We start from the raw sequence: 19,339 nt of genomic DNA, 5'->3' as shown, positions 1-19,339 counted from the left end.
CAAATCCCAGCCCTGTGATTTTACTGCCTGGATGAACTTGGAGAAGTAAGTCAGTCAGTCAATAAGGATTTATTAAGCCCCTGCTATGTTCCAGGGGGCTCTGTGCTAAATGCTGGCTAATGCAAATCCTTGCCCTCAAAGAACTTACAGTCTAATAATCTAGATCTGTGGTTTGGTCAACTTTCTGGATGTCCTTGGCTAGGACACAAATTCAGAAAGTTCATTTGTGGGGAACAGCTAGGTAGCCCAGTGGATAGACCCAGACCTGGAGTCAAGAGCACCTTGGTTCAAATGTGGTCTCAGATTCTTCCTAGCTGTGTAACCCTGAGCAAGTCACTTAACCCCCATTGCCTAGCCTTTGCCCTTTTGTCTTAGAATTGATACTAAGAAGATAAGGCTTTTAAAGAGGAAGGAAGGAAGGATGGACGGAAGGAAGGAAGGAAGGAAGGAAGGAAGGAAGGAAGGAAGGAAGGAAGGAAGGAAGGAAGGAAGGAAGGAAGGAAGGAAGGAAGGAAAGAAGGAAAGAAGGAAGGAAGAGAGTGAAAGAAGGATGGAAGGAAGAGAAAGAAATGAAAGAAGAGGGAGGGAAGGAAGAATAAAGAAGGAAGGGAGGAAAAGAGGAAGGAAGAATAAAGAAGGCAGGAAGGAAAAGAGGAAGGGAAGGAAGAGGAAAGAAGAGAGAGGGTAGGATGGAAGGAAGAATAAGGCAGAAAGGAAGGAAAGAAAAGGGGGAGAAAAAGAAAAGAATGTGGTAGGAAGGAAGGAAAGAAAAGGAGAGAAGGAAGAATATGGCAGGAAAAGAGGAAGGAAGGAAGGAAGGAAGGAAGGAAGGAAGGAAGGAAGGAAGGAAGGAAGGAAGGAAGGAAGGAAGGAAGGAAGAAAAAAGAGAGTGGGTAAGATAAAAGGAAGAATAAGGCAAAAAGGAAGGAAGGAAAGAAAAGAGGGAGGGAAGGATGGAAAGAAGGAAAGTAAGTTAGTTCATTTGTAGCCAGAAAGCAAAAGGCCTGGTTATTCTCTTGAAGTAGTATGTTCAGTTCTGGGCACTATATTTTAGGAATGATGTTGATAAGCTGTCTGGGTCTCCAGCAGAGAAAAGCACAGATGGTCAAGCAATTATTAAGCACTGACTATGTCCCAGACAGAATGTTTAGCCCTTTACAATCATTTTTTCATTTGATTCTCACAACAAACCTGGCAAATAGGTATTATTTTCCCTATTTTTCAAATGGGGAAGCTGAGGCAAACTGCAGTGAAGTGACTTGCCCAGGGCCACAAAGCAAGTATGTGTCTGAGGCCAGATTTGAACTCAGGTTGTCCTGACTCTAGGTCTGGCCCTCTGTTCATTCTGATGCCATTTAGCTGCCCCAAACAAGATAGAAACAGATTAAATTGGGAGAGAACTCCCAGGAAAGTCATTCATACTAGTGGGATCAGAAAAGAGGATTCTAGCCGAGACTAGAAAGAGAGAAAACCTACAGGAATGGGGCACAATTCAGGAGGTGGAGTGTCTTGGGTGAGGAACAGCAAAGAGCCCGAGGATACTAGATTGAATGTGGGAAAGAGCCAGATTGTAATGGCCTTTAAAAGCTAAATGGAGAAACAGCAAGGTGGCATAGCCAGGTCTGAAGACCGGAGGACTTGGGTTCAAATTTGACCTCTGACATTTCCCAGCTGGATGACCCTGGGCAAGTCATTTAACCCTGATTGCCTTCTCCTTACCCCTTTCCTGTCTTAGAATTGCTTCAAGGTCAAAAAGTAAGAATTTTTTTTTTAAACCCTTACCTTCCGTCTTGGAGTCAATACTGTGTATTGGCTCCAAGGCAGAAGAGTGGTAAGGGCTAGGCCATGGGGGTCAAGTGACTTGCCCGGGGTCACACAGCTAGGAAGTGGCTGAGGCCAGATTTGAACCTAGGACCTCCCGTCTCTAGGACCAGCTCTTAATCCACTAAGCTACCCAGCTGCCCCCAAAAAGTAAGAACTTTAAAGGAAAAAAATAGATGAAGCATTTGACACTTGATCCTAGAAGTAATAGGGAGTCATTGGAGTTCATTGAGTGGAGGAGTATGGGGTGTCATGGCCAGACCTGCCCCTTGGGGCCATCACTTGGGTGGCTGAATGGAGAATGGACTGGATTGACTGACATTTTCCAGCTGGGTGACCCTGGGCAAGTCCCTTCACCCCAGCCACCCTCCTCTCTTAGAATCAATACTAAGGCAGCAGGTGAGGGTTTAAATACTTTTTTTAAGTAGAAGGTGAACCCCACCACAAACAAAAAGCAAGTGGCTTCGCCCATTGTAGAAGCCTCTCCGACGTCCACTTCCCATCCTCCCGGGTCTCCCTGGCCCGACCCAGCCCACCCTCGCAAGGAGAGATGGAGCCGGGAAGGAAGAGCCGTGACCCAAACAATTACAGCCTTCAAGCACAATGCAGCATCGATATTGTAATTCACATCCCCGTGAATGGATGCCATCGTTTATTATCATCGCATATAATTATCCTGCATTGATACTCGTCTACAGGCTGGCGGCCGCAGAGCTGGCTCTTTCCTCTCCCATCGTCCTGGAATCAGGGCCGCCCCCGTGAGCCGGGCCGGGGACCCTCGGCTTGGTCCGGCGGCCCCGACCCTGGACTCTTCTTGGCATTTTTCTTTCTTTCTTTTTTTTTTCGAGAAACCCAACACAATAGGCAGCATTTTCTTGAACTTATTAAAAAATCCAGACTTGTAAATTAATTTGTTCGGTGTTGTACAATGGCGGTGCAGATGGACTCATTAGCATGCACACAACAAATAATTATAGATGAATTTTTAGCTGGCCTGCCTAATGGGCTTGCTGGGTTAATTATGTCAATGTATAATTACATCAGCCGTGGGAGACATAATGGTACACCCTGCTGAGCAGACACTAGCTAATGATGGTGTAATGCTGACAGAGAAAGACAGACTGTTTGAATGCACCTGCTTACCTCGGCATAAACTGCTATTGTGTCCTTCTTCCTTTGCCTAAATAAACAGGCATTATTAGGGGCGGTGGGGGGCTTGGAGGGAAGAGGTTTGCTCCCCAAGCCCAAGGGGCAGCTAAGGAGCTCTCCGTCTCCCAGGGGTTCAAGTGGGAAGGGCTCGGGGGTGCCCGGATCCGCCGCAGGAGCAGGGCGAGGATGCCACTCTGAAATGCCCACTTGAGAGGGCCGGTCCTTTGAGGGGACGAGAGGGAGAAGGGCATCATGGAAAGTGGAAATGGCGCAATATGGAGTAGGGAGAAAGGAATTCAATTGAGAGGGTTGGGTTGGAGGGGGTCTCTAACTCTGGCATTCAATGCTCTCAGGCTCCTCTGGCTTTTTTAGTTCTATGATCTCAGGTCTCTCCTCACCCTGTATTCTAAGGACTCTCCCATCTCTAATAAAATATGTTCGGGGGGGGGGGGCAGCTGGGTAGCTCAGTGGATTGAGAGTCAGGTCTAGAGACGGGAGGTCCTAGGTTCAAATATGGCCTCAGACACTTCCCAACTGTGTGACCCTGGGCAAGTCACTTGACCCCCATTGCCTAGCCCTTACCCCTCTTCTGCCTTGGAGCCAATACACAGTATTGACTCCAAGACGGAAGGTAAGGGTTTAAAAAAAAAAAGAATATGTTTTAAGACCCCTCCCAGGTCCAACATTCCATGTTCTAGACTCCCCCCAGGTCTGACATTCCACATTCTAGGGTTCTTCCCAACTCTGAATGATGCTCTAGAGCAGTGGTTCTCAACCTCTCAATTTGTAGCAATGAGAATACATGATGCATATCAGGTATTTACATTCCGAATCACAACTGTAGCAAAATTACAGTTTTGAAGTAGCCACCAAAATAATTTTTTGGTTTGGGGTCACCTCAACAAGAGGAACTGTAGTGCGGGGCCACGGCATTAGAAAGGTTGAGAACCACTGCTCTAGAGGCTAGCTAGCTTCATCTCCCTCAGCATGGTCCATGGGCTCAAGCCTTTGTTTCTTTTATGTTTTTATCAGCATCAATTGCAAGTGGATCTCTTCTCCTGAATCATAGATTGACCAATGGTTACACCCAGGTTAATGAATTATAATTATATCTATATATGTAATTATTTATAATTATAATTAATGTCAACTACCTTTTATAAAAGGGATATTTAATTGAAAAGATAAAGCCCGAATAAAAGCATCAGCATCCCCCAAACTGGACGGGGTGAGGCCCAGTCTTCCCTCAATGTCCGTCTTTGGGAGAATTGGGCTCCAACACTTTGGAATGGAGGATAACTCCTGGGCAAGTCTCTTGTGGCCGGACACAGAGCCTCAGACACTAGCCATCCTTGGAGATTGATCTTGGTCGGATTCAGAGAGTAAGGCTGTTGGTGTTCTCCCACCCAGAGCCTACAGCACTTGCTACCTCACTCCCCACCATAAAAGAGAGAGACCAGTTTGTCCAGTTAACGAACACCTTTTATGTGCAGCGCTTGTTTCCGGCTCAGCAGCCAATTAACGGGCTTCTCTTCTGCCGACAGTAAGCAATCAGGAACCAGTTAGAAAAGTTTGGAGATAGCCGCCATGACCCATGGCTAGAAACAAGCTCACCGAGCATTAGTCAGAGCGTTCTATTCGTGCTTTGGAGGCCTGAGCTCTCACTGACCAGCCTTCTAACACATGTGGATTCCTTTACTGTTTACAAAGGTTTTTCTTTCACATGAATCCTGACCTGGGAGATAATAATATTGTTAATAATGCTATCAGTTAATAGAGGTATTAAATGCTATTATTTCATAAATTAATAACAGTAGTATTAATCATCATTATTTAATAGACTAATTAATAAGATTGTTAATAATCTTTTTATTAAATAAAATTTTTAATATTTATTATTTAATTTTTATTTAATAAAAATTATAATTAAAAATGTTAATTGCTATTTAATAAAATTTTAAAATAATAATGCTTATTCCTTAGTTCTTTTTTTTTTTAACCCTCACCTTCCATCTTGGAATCAATACTGTGTATTGGTTCTAAGGCAGAAGAGCAGTAAGATCTGAGCAGGGGGAGTTAAGTGACTTGCCCAGGGTCACACAGCTAGGAAGTGTCTGAAGTCAGATTTGGACCCAGGACCTCCCATATCTGGGCCTGGCTCTCAATCCATGGTTCTTTACAACATATAAAGTACTTCCCTTTCAGGAACACTATGAGGTTATTAGAGCAAATTTTATTGTCCCCATTTTACAGATAAGGAAAGTAAGGCTTTGAGAGCTCAAAATCAGGTCCTGAGTGAGAGAGATTTACCCAAGGTCACATAATTGGTAAGTGTCAGGGGCAGAGCCAACACTCAGATGTCCAGACTTCTGAATCCATTACTTCTCACTACCTCTTGTGGATACAGGATTATCATCCCCAAATGACTAAGTAGAAATTGAAAGTTGAAGCAATTAAATTATCTTATTCTTTATCTTATTCATTAATGAAAGGCAAAGGTGACAGGCCTGAAGTTAGTGAGTCCTGGGTTCAAATCTGTCCTCAGACACTTCCTGGCTGAGTCACTTAACCCCATGTGCCTAGCCCTTACCATTCTTCTACCTTGGAACTGATACTTGGTATAAATTCTAAGGCATAACATAAAGGTTTTTTTTAAAAATGAGGCAGAGGAGGGACTTGAAGCAGGATCTGACTCCAAATCCTGTGCTTTACTCACCAAGCTAGGCTGGCTGTCTCTCCATGTTGGAGCTGTAGGTGTAATGGTGAGGGGTGGGAATTGGGCAAGCCACTCACCGGGTTGCTTTCTCCCCAGACCCTGTGCCTGTGTTTGAGGCAGCAAGAAGCTTGGAAGATAGATTGCAGCAGCTACAAGCTTTCGACCCTACCAGCCAACCCCTGAAAGATCTCCACGTCCAGTGGAAGAAGCACCCAGACATTCTCAAGACCAAAGGTACCATCACTTCCTGCCTGAAGGATTCTTAAGGAAAATAATCTCAGGCTTTTAGTGGGCTGTAAGCCCAATACAAGTCACCAGGGTTGGAAACCCAAAGCAAATACCATCTTAGACTAACCTGGAAGGGTCCAAGCTTCCAGGAAAGGCAGTGATAGACCCACTGTCCTCTACCCTGACCAGATCTCATCTGGAATATTGTGTTCAGCTCTAGGCACCACAGTTTAAGAAGGACATTAGAGAGGGCAACTGGGTGGCTCAGTGGATAGAGAGCCAGGCCTCGAGATGGGAGGTCCAAGATTCAAATCTGGCCTCAGACACTTCCTGGCTGGGTGACCCTGGGCAAGTCACTCAACTCCAGTTGTCTAGCCCTAATTACTTTTCTGCCCTGGAACCAATTCATGGTATTGATTCTAAGATGGAAGGTAAGGGTTTAAAAGACATTGGACACTGATAAAGAGTCAGGCCTGAAGACAGGAGGTCCTGGGTTCAAATCTGTCCTCAGATACTTCCAAACTATGTGATCCCAATTGCCCAGCCCTTACCATTTTTCTGCCTTGGAACCAATATTTAGTATTGATTCTAAGAGAGAAAGTAAGGATTTTTTAAAAAAGGAAAAAGTGAGGTAAGAAATAAGAATCCTCCATAGAGCCCTGATTTCACCACTGTGGGAATTCCTTGCTTTATTTTAACTTTTAACCCTTTTAGACCTTAATAGATGGTCTCCAGGAGCTTCTTTATTCAAAAAAGTCATTTCCCTGTATCTGGTGAAGACTGCGAGGCTGGTCATGGCATCATAGGATTTTCTATTTAGAGCTAATAGGGGCATTAGTGATTGTCGATGACGTTACAGGTAAAGAAACTGAGACCTGCAGAAATTCAATAACTAATCATAAAATCCCAGGATATGGAACTTGAAAAAGACCTTTGAGGTCAACTCTATCCTTGACCGAATGAGGAAACAGACCAGGAAAAGCAAAGTGACTTTACAGTCACATAGGTAGTAACAAACCTGGAATCTGAACCCAGTTCTTTGGATTACAGAGCTGACCTCCTGTGTTTGGGCATATATGAAACATTCCTTCTAGTGGGACCTTTCAGAAAAAGAAAAAAAAAACAGATCTCCAAGAGGTAGATAGAACACCAAACCTGTAGACAAGGTTTCAAATCTGGCCTCAGATACTTCTTAGCTGTGTGACCTTGGTCAAGTCACTCAACTCCAGTTGGCTAGCCCTTACTGCTTTTCTGCCATAGAACCGATACTTAGTATCGATTCTAAGATAGAAGGTAAGGGTTTAAAAAAAGATTAAAAAAAGAACAGATTTCTATCCTCCCTCTAGCTCAAAGGTTCTTAACCTGGGTTGTGTCATGGAACCCTTTGGCAGATTCCTTCTCAGAATTAAGTTTCTTCAATACATCCATAAATGGTCACACAACAATCAAAATATTTTTTAAAACCAGTTCCCGCTTTAAGAGTCCCCGTGGCCTTAGATCTTCACCTCCCAGAGGTCTGGTTGTCCTTTGGGATGCTCCCTAGTTGGTGTATCCAGTCTTCAGGGCCTCGAGAGGCCAGAGTGGCCATTAAGTCAGACTCATACACTAGAGGAATCTCCACTACAATATGCCCTTCTGGAAGAAGGGAGAGAGGGAGAAGCTACGCCTTCCCCTGCCCCTTGTGGATGACCCTCGTTGTCAGGAGGTTTGTCCTGACATCAGTGATGGGGCAGAGAACCTGGTTCTGGAGTTGGCAAAGCCTTGGTCTGCCCCTTCCCAACATCCTCCCGTTGCTAATCTCGGAGACCAAGCAGATCCTCTGCCGGCCTAGCCTTTGAGAATCCGGGGGACCCGACATGCAGTAATCAGAGCTTGTCCCCTTTCAGCCTTTTCTTCCCTTTGATCCCCTCCACCCTGGTGTGGGAGGAAAGGATCCAATCCCCTCCCCCAAATATTTGTTGAATGTCTCCCTTGGGCAACCAAGGCCCAGGAAGAGACACTGTGGCATGGCCTTCAAACCCTAAAGAATACCAGGGCAGGTTGTAGAGACCAGACTGGCACAGGAAGCAGGAAAATGACAGCGCAGGGTGACCAATGGCTGGCTGCCCACAGAGGAGGGAACAAGGGAGATTAATGAGGGTTCAACTCCTTAAGGAAGGTTTCCTGGGAAGAATGGAATTTCTACCACCATCTTACACTCCTGGGAAGCAAAGAATCTTAAGAAGCAGAAAGATTGGGGCAGCTGGGTGGCTCAGTGGATGGAGAGCCAGATCTAAAGAAAGGAGATCCTGGGTTCAAATCTGACCCAAGACATTTGCTAGCTGGGAGACCCTGGGCAAGTTGCTTCATCCCACCTTGCCAAGCCCTGACCACTCTTCTGCCTTGGAACCAATATACAGTATTGATTCCAAGATGGAAGACAAGAGTTTTTAAAAATAAAAATAAAAAAATAATAGCTGACATTTTTATGTGCTAGGCGCTATGCTAAGTGTTTTACAGATATTTGATCCTCATAACAACCCAGGGAGGTAAGTGCTGTTATTATCCCAACTTTACAAGTGGGGAAACTGAGGCAGGCAGCAACATGGCTTGCCCAGGATCCACACAGCTCATGAGGGCCCGAGGCTCATATCTTCCTGACGCCAGATCCACAGAGTTCTATGTACTATGGCACCACTAGTGGTCATTGGTGGTGCAGTGGGCAGAGTGGTGGTCTTAGAATCACAGGCTCGGACACCCCCTTCTTTTTAGACGTGAAGAAACCAGGCCCAGAGAGAGATCATATGAACCTTGGAGGCCATTGAATCCAACCACTTCGTTTTACAGATGAGGAAGTCAAGGCCAACGGAGGTGAAGGGCCTTGGCCAACATCACGAAGGTAAAATGTCCCTTCACCTCTTTCGGCCTCAGTTTCCTCATCTGTAAAATGGGGATCATATTAGCCCCTACCTCCCAGGGTTGTTGCAAAGATCAAATGGGATTCTATATTTCTAAAGAACTACATAGATTCTAGTTATTATTATCATTATTATTATTGTTATTATAAAATACTTTGTATCTCATGGGGATCTCAGCACTAGCAAGAAAACCCCAGGTGTGGAAATTGCAATCACCATGCAGATTGCAGCCCATCTTTAACTTAGTTGAGAAATCCTAGGGAACCTGAGACTCAGAGGTTAAATGACTTATCCAGGGCCACACTACAGGTAAGGATGTGTTCAAGTCCTCTAGGTGGTCTGATGCCCAGCCAAGAAGAATGGGGGCATTTGACAACTTCAGTTCAAACCTTCAGAAACCATCCACCCCATCCTCTCCATCCCCATCTGTTGTCCTCCCTCCCACAGCTGATGAGCCACCAGCCGGACACATCCATTCAGAAGCCTAAATCAATTTGGGGAAGTTGGGGAAATCCATTTTCTTGCACCGGTCACTGGGTCTTTGACCTATCAGCGGGAATCTCTTTTCTCTGCCTCTCCAATGACTCGTCTTCTCTTTCTAACCTGCAGAGCAGAGAGAAGGGACGACTCCAGTTGGGTTCACGGTGTCAGAGGGACCCAGGCTTCCGGGCATTCCCAACAAAGCACTTTTAACAGAAACCTTGCTGCAGAGAAATGAGGCAGAGAAACCAAAGTGAGTGAGTCAAGGGTGTTTGGGTTGGTGGGGAGATGGAGAGAGGGAACGGGAAGGAGGTTTGTGCTCAGGAGTCCAGAGGGTAGAAATGAGAAGAGCAGATGTTCCTCGAGCAGGTCAGAAGACCTGAAATGGAAAGTAGGCATCATGGTGGCTCAGTGGATAGAGCACTGGAGAGCCTGGAGTCCAGATGATCAGAATTCCTCATTGCTCAAGAATACAGGGAACTGAGCCAAATTTGTAATATGATTCAAAGTTATAATATGAGTCATTCCCCAATTTAAAAATGATGAAAGGACATGAACAGGCAGTTCTCAGAAGAAACCAAAGCTATCTGTAGTCCTATGAAAACAAGCTCTAAATCACTATTGATTAGAGAAAGGCAATTATTAAAATATTATTTTATTATTAAAGTTGTTTTAGTATTAAAATACTATTTTATTATTTTATTAATAATATATTTTTATTTTAAATCATTAAAATACTTTGGTAGTATTAAAATAAAACATATTATTAAAAATATTATATAAATATATTATAAACTATTTTATTATTAACATATTATTTTATTGATTATATATTAATTTTAAAGTATTTATATTAAATCATTAAAATATCATTTGTTAAATTTTTCTAATTAATAATATATTTTCATTTAAAATATTATTGAAATATTTTGATATTATTAAAATAGTTAGTAAAATATTATTTTATTATTTAAATGTTTTATATTATTGAGATATTGTCATTTTATTTATTATTCAATTTTATTATTGAAATATTGATTTAATTTAAATATATTAAAATATTAAAAAATAACTCTGAGGTAGCACTTCATACCTATCAGGTCAGCTAAAATGACAGAAGAGGAAAATGACAAATTCATATGGAGGTGAGAGAAAACTGGAACACTCCTGCACTATTGATGTAGTTGTGAACTGATCCAAACATTCTCTGGAGAGCAATTTGGAACCAGATCCAAAGGGCTATAAAACAGTGCTTTCCTTTGACCCAGCAATACCACTACTAGGCTTGTACCCCAAAGAGGTAAAAAAGAAAGGATTTTTAAAATATTTATTAGGAATTATTTGTATGTTATAATATTATTTATAGAAGCTCTTTTTTGTGGTGGCAAAGGATTAAAAAGTAAGGGGAATCCCATCAGTTGGGGAATGGCTGGAAAATTGTGGTCTGTGATGATGATAAAATACTCTTGTGCTCTAAGAAATGATGAAGGGGTTGCTTTCAGAAAAACCTGGAAAGACTTACATGAACAGATGCAAAGTGAAGTGAGCAGAACCAAGAAACATTGTACATGGTAACAGCAACATTGTATAATGATGAACTGTGAAAGGCACACCTATTCTGACAAAGAAAATTCCAAAGGACCCATGATGAAAAATGCTCTCCACCTCCAGAGAAAGAACTGATGAACTCTGAGTACAGACTAAAGCATAATTTTTTCAATGTCTTTCTTTTTCTTGTTTGTTTTTGTTTTTTTGCAACATGGCTATTGTGCAAATATGTTTTTCATGATTTCATATATATAATTAATATCCTATTTCTTGTGATATAAAAAGGGGCAAGAGGAAAGAAAAACTTGGAACTCGGATTTTTTTAAATGAGTATTAGGGACAGCTAGGAAGATCAATGGATAGAAAGCTAGCCCTTTAGATGGGAAGTCCTGGGTTCAAATTTGACCTCAGACACTCCATCTTATTTTGTATATATTTATAATAATTTGTGTCTGTATTGCGTCCTCCCAATACAATGTAAACACTTTGAGGGCAGAGATTATTTCTTTTTTTTTTAAACCCTTACCTTCCATCTTAGAATCAATACTGTGTATTGGTTCCAAGGCAGAAAAGTGCTAAGGGCTAGGCAATGGGAGTCAAGTGACTTGCCTAGGGTCACACAGCTGGGAAGTATAGAGATTATTTCTTTTTTTTTTTTGCTTTTGTGTCTATAACTAGGGTCTGATACTTAGTAGGTGCTTAAGAAATGTTTATTGGAAAAGCAGCTAGATGACTCAGTGGATAAAGAACCAGGCCTGTAGTCAGGAAGTCCTGGGTTCAAATCTGGCCTCAGATACTTCCTAGCTGTGTGACCCTGGGCAAGTCACTTAACCCCAACTGCCTAGCCCTTACTGGTCTTCTGCCTTAGAACTGATATAAGAAAGTAAAGGTTTGGTGTGTTTTTTAATGAATTTTAAAAACAAACAAGTAATAATTTTATCTTAAATAAAAATTTTAAAAAGAATAATCAAACCCAACCTTAGACTCTTACTAATGACCCTGGGCAAGTCACTTAACCTCTGTCTACCTTGGTTTCCTTAACTAAAACACGAGAATCATACTAACACCTCCCAGGACTGTTTTAAGGATCAAATGAGATAATAATTGTAAAGCATTTAGCACAGTGCTTGTTAGCACTATTTAAATACCGGCTATTATTATGATTAAAGTGCTTGGCACATAGAAAGTGCTCTAGAAATGGCAGCAGTGGTAGTAAGAGGAGGAGGAGGAATTACCTTCATATTTGCAGACCCAAGTCACTCTCCTTTTTTTCTTGCAATTTTTTTATTAATAAGCATTTATTTTCTCTCTCCTTAACCTCCATTTGAAAAAAAAAAAGAAAATTTAAAACAACGTCCCTTACAGCAAATATGCAAAACAGATTCCCCCCCATTGGCCGTGCCCAAAAAAATATCTGTTACTCTTTACCCCGAGTCCCCCTTCTCTGTCAGGAGGCGAGCAGCATCCCTCATCACTGACATCCCGGAATCATGGCTGGTCATCTCATTGGTCAATTCTTCAGTCTTTCCAAGGTGTCTTCCCCATGTTGCTGTTCTATCGCTTGTTCTCCTGGTGTGGCACTTCCCCAGTCACTTGCGGTTTTTCAGTGTTCCACAAATCCACAAAAATGCGCACTGAGGCAAGGAGTTCAGGGATCATGCACCAATATTTTACCAAAATTCAGGTCTATGGAGGTAAAGTGACTGTTCCAAGGTCTGACAGGAATGGATAAGCCAAGAACAAGCCTCCTAATTTGTCTGGAGCTCTTCCCACTCAACCACATTTCCTCCTCCTGAATTTATCCCCTTATTTTTTTTTAAACCCTCACTTTCCGTCTTGGAGTCAGTAATGTGTATTGGCTCCAAGGCAGAAGAGTGGAAAGAGCTAGGCAATGGGGGTGAAGTGACTTGCCCAGGGTCACACAGCTGGGAAGTGTCTGAGGTCAGATTTGAACCCAAGACCCCCCATCTCTAGTCGTGGCTCTCAATCCACTGAGCCACCCAGCTGCCCCTCTGAATTTATCTCCTTTAAACAAAAACAAACAAAAGACTAACAGCTTATGTATATCGTTTCTGGGGTACGTAGATGCTTGGGGAGCTCCCTTCTTTCTTGAACAGTAAGTAAGCTTTCAAAATTTAGTAATGGTCTCATTAAGATGGTTAACAAGCCCTCCAGACACCAAAAGCCTCTTCCCCGCCCCAAAAGAGATCCATTCTCCCCTTCAGGACTCGGCTCACCCGGGACACCGCATCCTCCTTAGCCCCCACTCTCAGGAGCACGGTGGCGCAAGTCTCCAAAGGGTAGAAGGCTTTTTGGATGTCTTACAGCTCTCCGCTTCCTCCTCTCGGATGCTCCTGGTCCTGCCCTCTGGGGCGGAGGAGAATGAGGCTGATACCTCTTCCCTGGGACAGACAGCCCTTCTGATGACTTTTCAACAGCTCCCCTGGCCCCTTGAGAGCTCTCTCTTCCAGGATAAGCATGCCCAGTCCTCTCCATGTATATGGCATGGCGTCCATCCTGGTAGCCCTCCCCTGGACCCCCTCCAGTTTCTCAGTGCCCGTCTTTTTCTTTTTCTTTGTTTCCAAAATGAATTTAATTTCTTAGACCCTGAGCAAGGCACTTCACCCCCATGGCCTTGCCTTTATTACTCTTCTGCCTTAGAACCAATATGCAATATTGATTCTAAGATGGAAAAAAATTAAATAAAACGTGGTACCCAGAAAGGAAACACCATGCTCCCCCCTGACCCGTTCAGGGCAGAGTCCAAGATGCCTCCCTTGTTTTTCACTTAACCTTTGTTTATCAATATGCTTTTCCACTGTCCAGTCCAAAAAGAGAACACATTAAAAAATAAGAAATGATTTTTTCCATATTATTACTATTTGTAATAGAGTGATCGTTTAGAGTCTGCATCCCCAGCATGATGCCTCTTGTAATGAAATAGCCCAAGCCCGTTCCCTTTGGCAGGACCAGGGGGATGGATGGAAGCTTACTAGAGAAGATTTATAATCAAAGATAGAATGGGGGGGGGGGGGGCAGCTGGGTGTCTCCGTGGATGGAGAGCCAGCCCCAGAGACAGGAGGTCCTGGATTCAAATCTGGCCTCAGACACTTCCCAGCTGTGTGACCCTGGGCAAGTCACTTCACCCCCATTGCCTAGCCCTTACTGCTCTTCTGCCTTGGAACCAATACACAGTATTGATTCTAAGACAGAAGTTAAAGTTTATTTTTTTAAAAGATAGAATGGGCTGCCTTAAAAAAAGGACTTTCATTCAAGAATGCATGACCACTTCTCAGAGGTGTTGAAGATGCAGCCAAGTAGCTGGGAGATCCTGAACAAGTTGCTTAATTGCTCTCAGCTTCAGTTTTCTCATCTGCAAAATGGGGGTAATAATAGCACCGACCTCTCAGGGTTCTTGTGATGGTCAAATGGAATAATATTTATAAATATCGTGTATAAATATATATTTTTAAATACTATTTCAAACTCAAAGGACCAGGTAAAATGCTAGCTGTTAATGTTATTGCAGGAGAGTCAGAACCAAGTACTACTGGAAGGAGTCAATGGTTCCTGATTCTCTGATTTGGTCATTTGAGTGTGATAATGATGGAGATATGATTGAACCAATGGAAGGCTGGAGAAAAGGGAGAATCTCTTCTCCCCAAAGCTCCCTGCTGGTCTTTTTTATTTTTCTTCAACCCTTACCTTCTTCAGTACTGTGTATTGGCTCCAAGGCAGAAGAGTGGTAAGGGCTAGGCAATGGGGGTCAAGTGACTTGCCCAGGGTCACACAGCTGGGAAGTGTCTGAGGCCAGGTTTGAACCTAACACTTCCGGTCTCTAGGCCTGGCTCTCAATCCACTGAGCTACCCAGCTGCCCCCTCCCTGCTGGTCTTGATGGGTTCTTACCTGTGACTTTTCTGGCAAAAAAGAACTTTTCCTCATGGAAAGAGAACTGAATTCAAATCCTGACTCTGCCACTTCCTATTTGTCTTACTTTGGGCAGGCTGCTCAGCCTCTTGGTGTTGCAAGATTAGAGGATTTTAGAGTTGGAAGGAGCCTTAGAAGAGGGAGCAGAAAATGCTGAATCTGGGCACAGTAGCACAGGCTTAGGATCCCTACTGCTGGGAGAAACTGAGGCTGATGAGCCCTAAGTGAAAGGGGATACAAGGGGATACCAGCCCTCCTAAAGAGGATTGAATTGGTTCAGATTGGAAGGGAAGGGAAGGGAAGGGAAGGGAAGGGAAGGGAAGGGAAGGAAAGGAAAGGAAAGGAAAGGAAAGGAAAGGAAAGGAAAGGAAAGGAAAGGAAAGGAAAGGAAAGGAAAGGAAAGGAAAGGAAAGGAAAGGAAAGGAAAGGAAAGGAAAGGAAAGGAAAGGAAAGGGAAGGGAAGGGAAGGGAAGGGAAGGGAAGGGAAGGGAAGGGAAGGGAAGGGAAGGGAAGGGAAGGGAAGGGAAGGAAACAAAGGGGCAGAGGAAGGGGCAGGGGCAGGGGAAGGGAAGGAGAAAAAGGAATGGAATGGAATGAGGGAAGGAAAGGGAGCGAAAGGAAGGAAGAGAGACAGAGAGAGTTAAATCTCTTAAAGTCAGATGAGCCAAGTTCAAATCCAAGCTTCTACATGACCAGCTGTGTGACTGGGCAATCAGTTAATCTCATCCATAAAATGGACTGAACATTGCTTGGCCTACTTGACTCCCAGGGTTCATTAGAAGAAAACACTGTATCACATTTAAAGGGCTATAGGAATTGCTGTTGTGGCCATAGTGGCCATCATCATCCCACCCAGTTCCCTCATTCTTACCACTGAGAAGATGAGTAAAATGACTTGTCCAGCGTCAACAAGTCAGGAAAATGACAGAATCTAGATTTGAACCATGTCTTCCTACACTAAGGCCAGTTGCTTTCTTTCTCACTAAATAAGAGATTTAGGGGGCAGCTAGGTAGCTCAGTAGATGGAGGGCCAGGCCTAGAGGCAGGAGGTCCTGGGTTCAAATCTGGCCTCAGACATTTCCCAGCTGTGTGACCCTGAGCAAGTCACTTGACCCCCTTGCCCAACCCTTACCACTCTTCTGCCTTGGAGCCAATACATCACGTTGATTCTAAGAAAGAAAATATGGGTTTAAAAAAGTCCTGAGGATCCCCATCAAGGCACTTTTGTTTCTGTGGTTTATATCTATTGATATTGACCATGTTAGTATTGTAATGAACATAGTTTGTCCTTCTGGACCCCTGGAAGGGTCTTGGGGGTGGCTCTCCAAGGGTCTGCGAATCACTCTTTGAGAGCTATTAGATTAATAAATGAAGGAAGGAAGAACCATTTCCTGGGTGCTTGTTGTATGCGCCAAGAGCTGGAAATGGACTTACAAAAAGCTGGTCCCCAACGGCCCTCCCTCCACTAGTATTCTGTGGTTATAGAATCTCAGTTCAAAGGGACACGAGTGACCGTGGACTCCAAGCCGTAACTGAACAAGACTTTCCTCTTCAGGACAAAGAGCCACCCAGCCTTCCCTGGAAGGGGATGTCTTGCCATCCACCCTCAACTGAACTCTTTGCATTGTAGCCCCATCCCTGGTGCTGCCCTCTGGGGCCAAGTAGAGCAGAGCAAGGCCAATCCCTTCTCCATGGGGCATCTCCCTGAATATCAGCTGTCCTGTGTCCCTCCACTCATTCAACAATCAGTGGACATTTATTAAGCCCCTACTATGTGCCAGATACTACACAAAACGCTAAGGATACAAAAAAGCCCTCACTTTCCCCATTCTAGTCCATCTCCCTCAGACACTGGGGTCCCCCAACCACAGGTACCTTGTCAGATCCTAGCCTTGACCATCCCCTGAAATGTTTCTCACAGCCTCCTTCTACCTATAATAATTATAAGAGCAAAAACATTTATCAGACTCTAAGGTTTGCAAAGTGCTTTCTGTGTCTCAGCTCTTTTGAGCCTATGAAATAGGTGCTATTATTATCCCCATTTTACAGATGAGAAACGGAGGCTGAGAGAGATTAAATGACCTTCCTAGAGTCACACAGCTAGTTTGGATCTGAGGCAGGATTCAAACTCAGCTCTTCCTGATTCCAAGTCCAGCCACACTGCATGGCCACAGCCTCTCTGACCTTCGATCCCTGTCCTCCTTGGGGAAAGAAACCAGCTGCTCCCCACAAGACCTTCCCACTCTAGATGGACAATGGCAGATTGCTCTTTTCAGCCAGTTAGAAACCCAGAAGCCTCTATTCTTTCCTGCCAGCTATTTAAGAAACCCATTATCAGGCTGGCTCGATCTTACTTGTGCTCTTCCAGCTCCAGAAACCACCCTGTAGATTCTGTCTCCCTCTGTCTATTGTCTGTCTAAACGTCTCTCTCTCCTCTTTCTATGCCTTTCTGTCTGTCTCCATCTCTCTGACTCTCCCTTCTTCCCCTTCCTCAGTCTCTGTGTGTGTCTCTCTATTGCTGACTCTGTCTCTGTCTCTCACTCTCTCTTGCCCCCTTCATCCCTCTCTATCTCTTCTCTGTCCCACTCCCTTTCTCTCTCTCTCTCTCTCTCTCTCTCTCTCTCTCTCTCTCTCTCTCTCTCTCTCTCTGCCTTTCTCTCTGTCTCTTTCCTCCTCTTTCTCCCTCCCTCTCTCTCTGTTTCTTTCTGTCTCCCCCTTCATCTCTCTCTATCTCTTCTCTGTCACTCTCTTTCTCTGTCTGTATCTCTCTATCTCTTGTTCCCCTTCATCCCTCTCTAGCTCTTCTCTCAGTTCCACTCCCTCCTTCTCTCTCTTGCTCTCTGTTTCTCCTTGTCCCTCTCTCTGTCTCTCTTTCCTTCTCCTCCTCTTCTCCTCTTTCCCTCTCTATCTCTCTCCTCCCCCTTTTCTCCTCTTCCCCTCTCCATCTCTCTTTCTCTCTCTCTCTTTCCTTCTCCCCCTCTACTCTCCCCCTCTCTGTCTCTCTCTCCATCTCTCTCTCTCCCTCTCCGACTCTCTCCCTCCTCTCTCTCTCCTTCTCCCCCTTTTCTCTTCTCCCCCTCTCTGACTCTCTCCCTCCTCTCTCTCTCTCCTTCTCCCCCTCTTCTCTTCTCCCCCTCTCCAACTCTCTCTGTCCCTCCCTCCCTCCCTCTCTCTCTCCATTTCCTCTGGCTACCCCTCTTTCTCTCTCCTTCCATTCCTCTCCCTCTTTCTCTCTCCCTCCTTCTCTATCTCTTTCCATCACAGATTTTCTTCTGGGCTGAGCTCCAAGGTGCCCAACTCCAGCCTGCAGAGAGGTTTTTATAGTCAGGGCTATAAACCCTGGAATATAGAGGCTTATAATGGAAATGCTGACGGCACCTTAACTGGGGCATCCCTATGGTGGGTCCATAATAAGCACATAAATTTGGTAGCATAACTTCTGAATCATAATCTTAAGTATGCAGTAAAAAGGTAACAGCGCGAAGTATTGGAAATGAGGCAGAGGGTGGCAAGTTTGCCAGCCAGGAACAGGCAGTGCCCGAGAAGGCTGGGGAGCCTCCCATCTCAGAGGGGATCGGGAAGCTTCATGGAGTCTTAGAGAGCCCCTGTCCTTTTTCAAAGCAAAAGGCTACATTAAGAGGACATGATTCCCAGGAATAAAGAGTGTTGGCCCCATTGGCCCCTACCTTGACTGGGCCACTCTAGAATATTGGTCTGGGTGACATAATTTTAGGGGGCACCTTAATAAACTATAGGATGAATGAGCAGAATGATAAAGTCGATATCTCATTGTTAGCTGGTAGAGTGGACACTTAGAGTCAGGAAGAACTGAGTTCGAATCCTGCCTCAGACAATGAATATCTGTATGTCCCCAAGAAAATCATTTGACTTGTTTGACTCAGGTTCTTCAACTGTAAAATGGGGATAATAATAGTACCTACCTCACAGGGTTTTTATAAGGATCAAATGAACGTGGCACATAGTTGGCGATGAATAAATACTTGTTTCTTTCCTTCCTCTCTCAATCTCAGCTTCCTGGACTATAAAATAGGGCTGATCATTCTATACATAAATATATATGATCATGATTATATAAAATACATACTTATATTATACATAAAGTATATATTTCATATCTATGATCATGATTACACATATAATGCTTTTCAAACCTTAACACCCAATATAAATATTAGATATCATCATCAGTATTATCATTCATTTTAGTCATCATTAACTATCACTAATAATTTTAGAAATATTTATTAATAAATTATTGTCAATAACTTCAGTAATCACCAATTATGGCTAATAATTTTAGTGATCACTTTTACTATATTATTGCCAATAATTTTGGTAATCATCAATTATGGCTAATAATTTTACTGATCACTTTTACTATATTATTGCCAATAATTTCAGTAATCACTAATTGTGACTAATAATTTTAGCGATCACTTTTACTATATTATTGCTAATAACTTTAGTAATCATCAATTATGGCTAATAATTTTAGTGATCACTTTTACTATATTATTGCCAATAATTTCAGTAATCACTAATTGTGACTAA

General features: G+C 43.5%; 1 protein-coding gene across 1 annotated transcript in view; it reads left to right on the top strand.

Moving 5' to 3' along the window:
• Window positions 1-19,339, top strand: part of CUX2 (cut like homeobox 2) — a 461,792-nt gene that overhangs the window by 386,040 nt on the left and 56,413 nt on the right. Inside the window, 2 exon segments of the mRNA XM_056821762.1 lie at window positions 5,783-5,920; window positions 9,421-9,544. Of these exon segments, the coding sequence (XP_056677740.1) occupies window positions 5,783-5,920; window positions 9,421-9,544 (262 nt within the window).

The sequence above is a fragment of the Monodelphis domestica genome, chromosome 3 (assembly GCF_027887165.1).
Source record: "Monodelphis domestica isolate mMonDom1 chromosome 3, mMonDom1.pri, whole genome shotgun sequence".
In the NCBI taxonomy this organism is placed as follows: domain Eukaryota; kingdom Metazoa; phylum Chordata; class Mammalia; order Didelphimorphia; family Didelphidae; genus Monodelphis; species Monodelphis domestica.
This window is presented reverse-complemented; position numbering and strand designations above follow the sequence as displayed.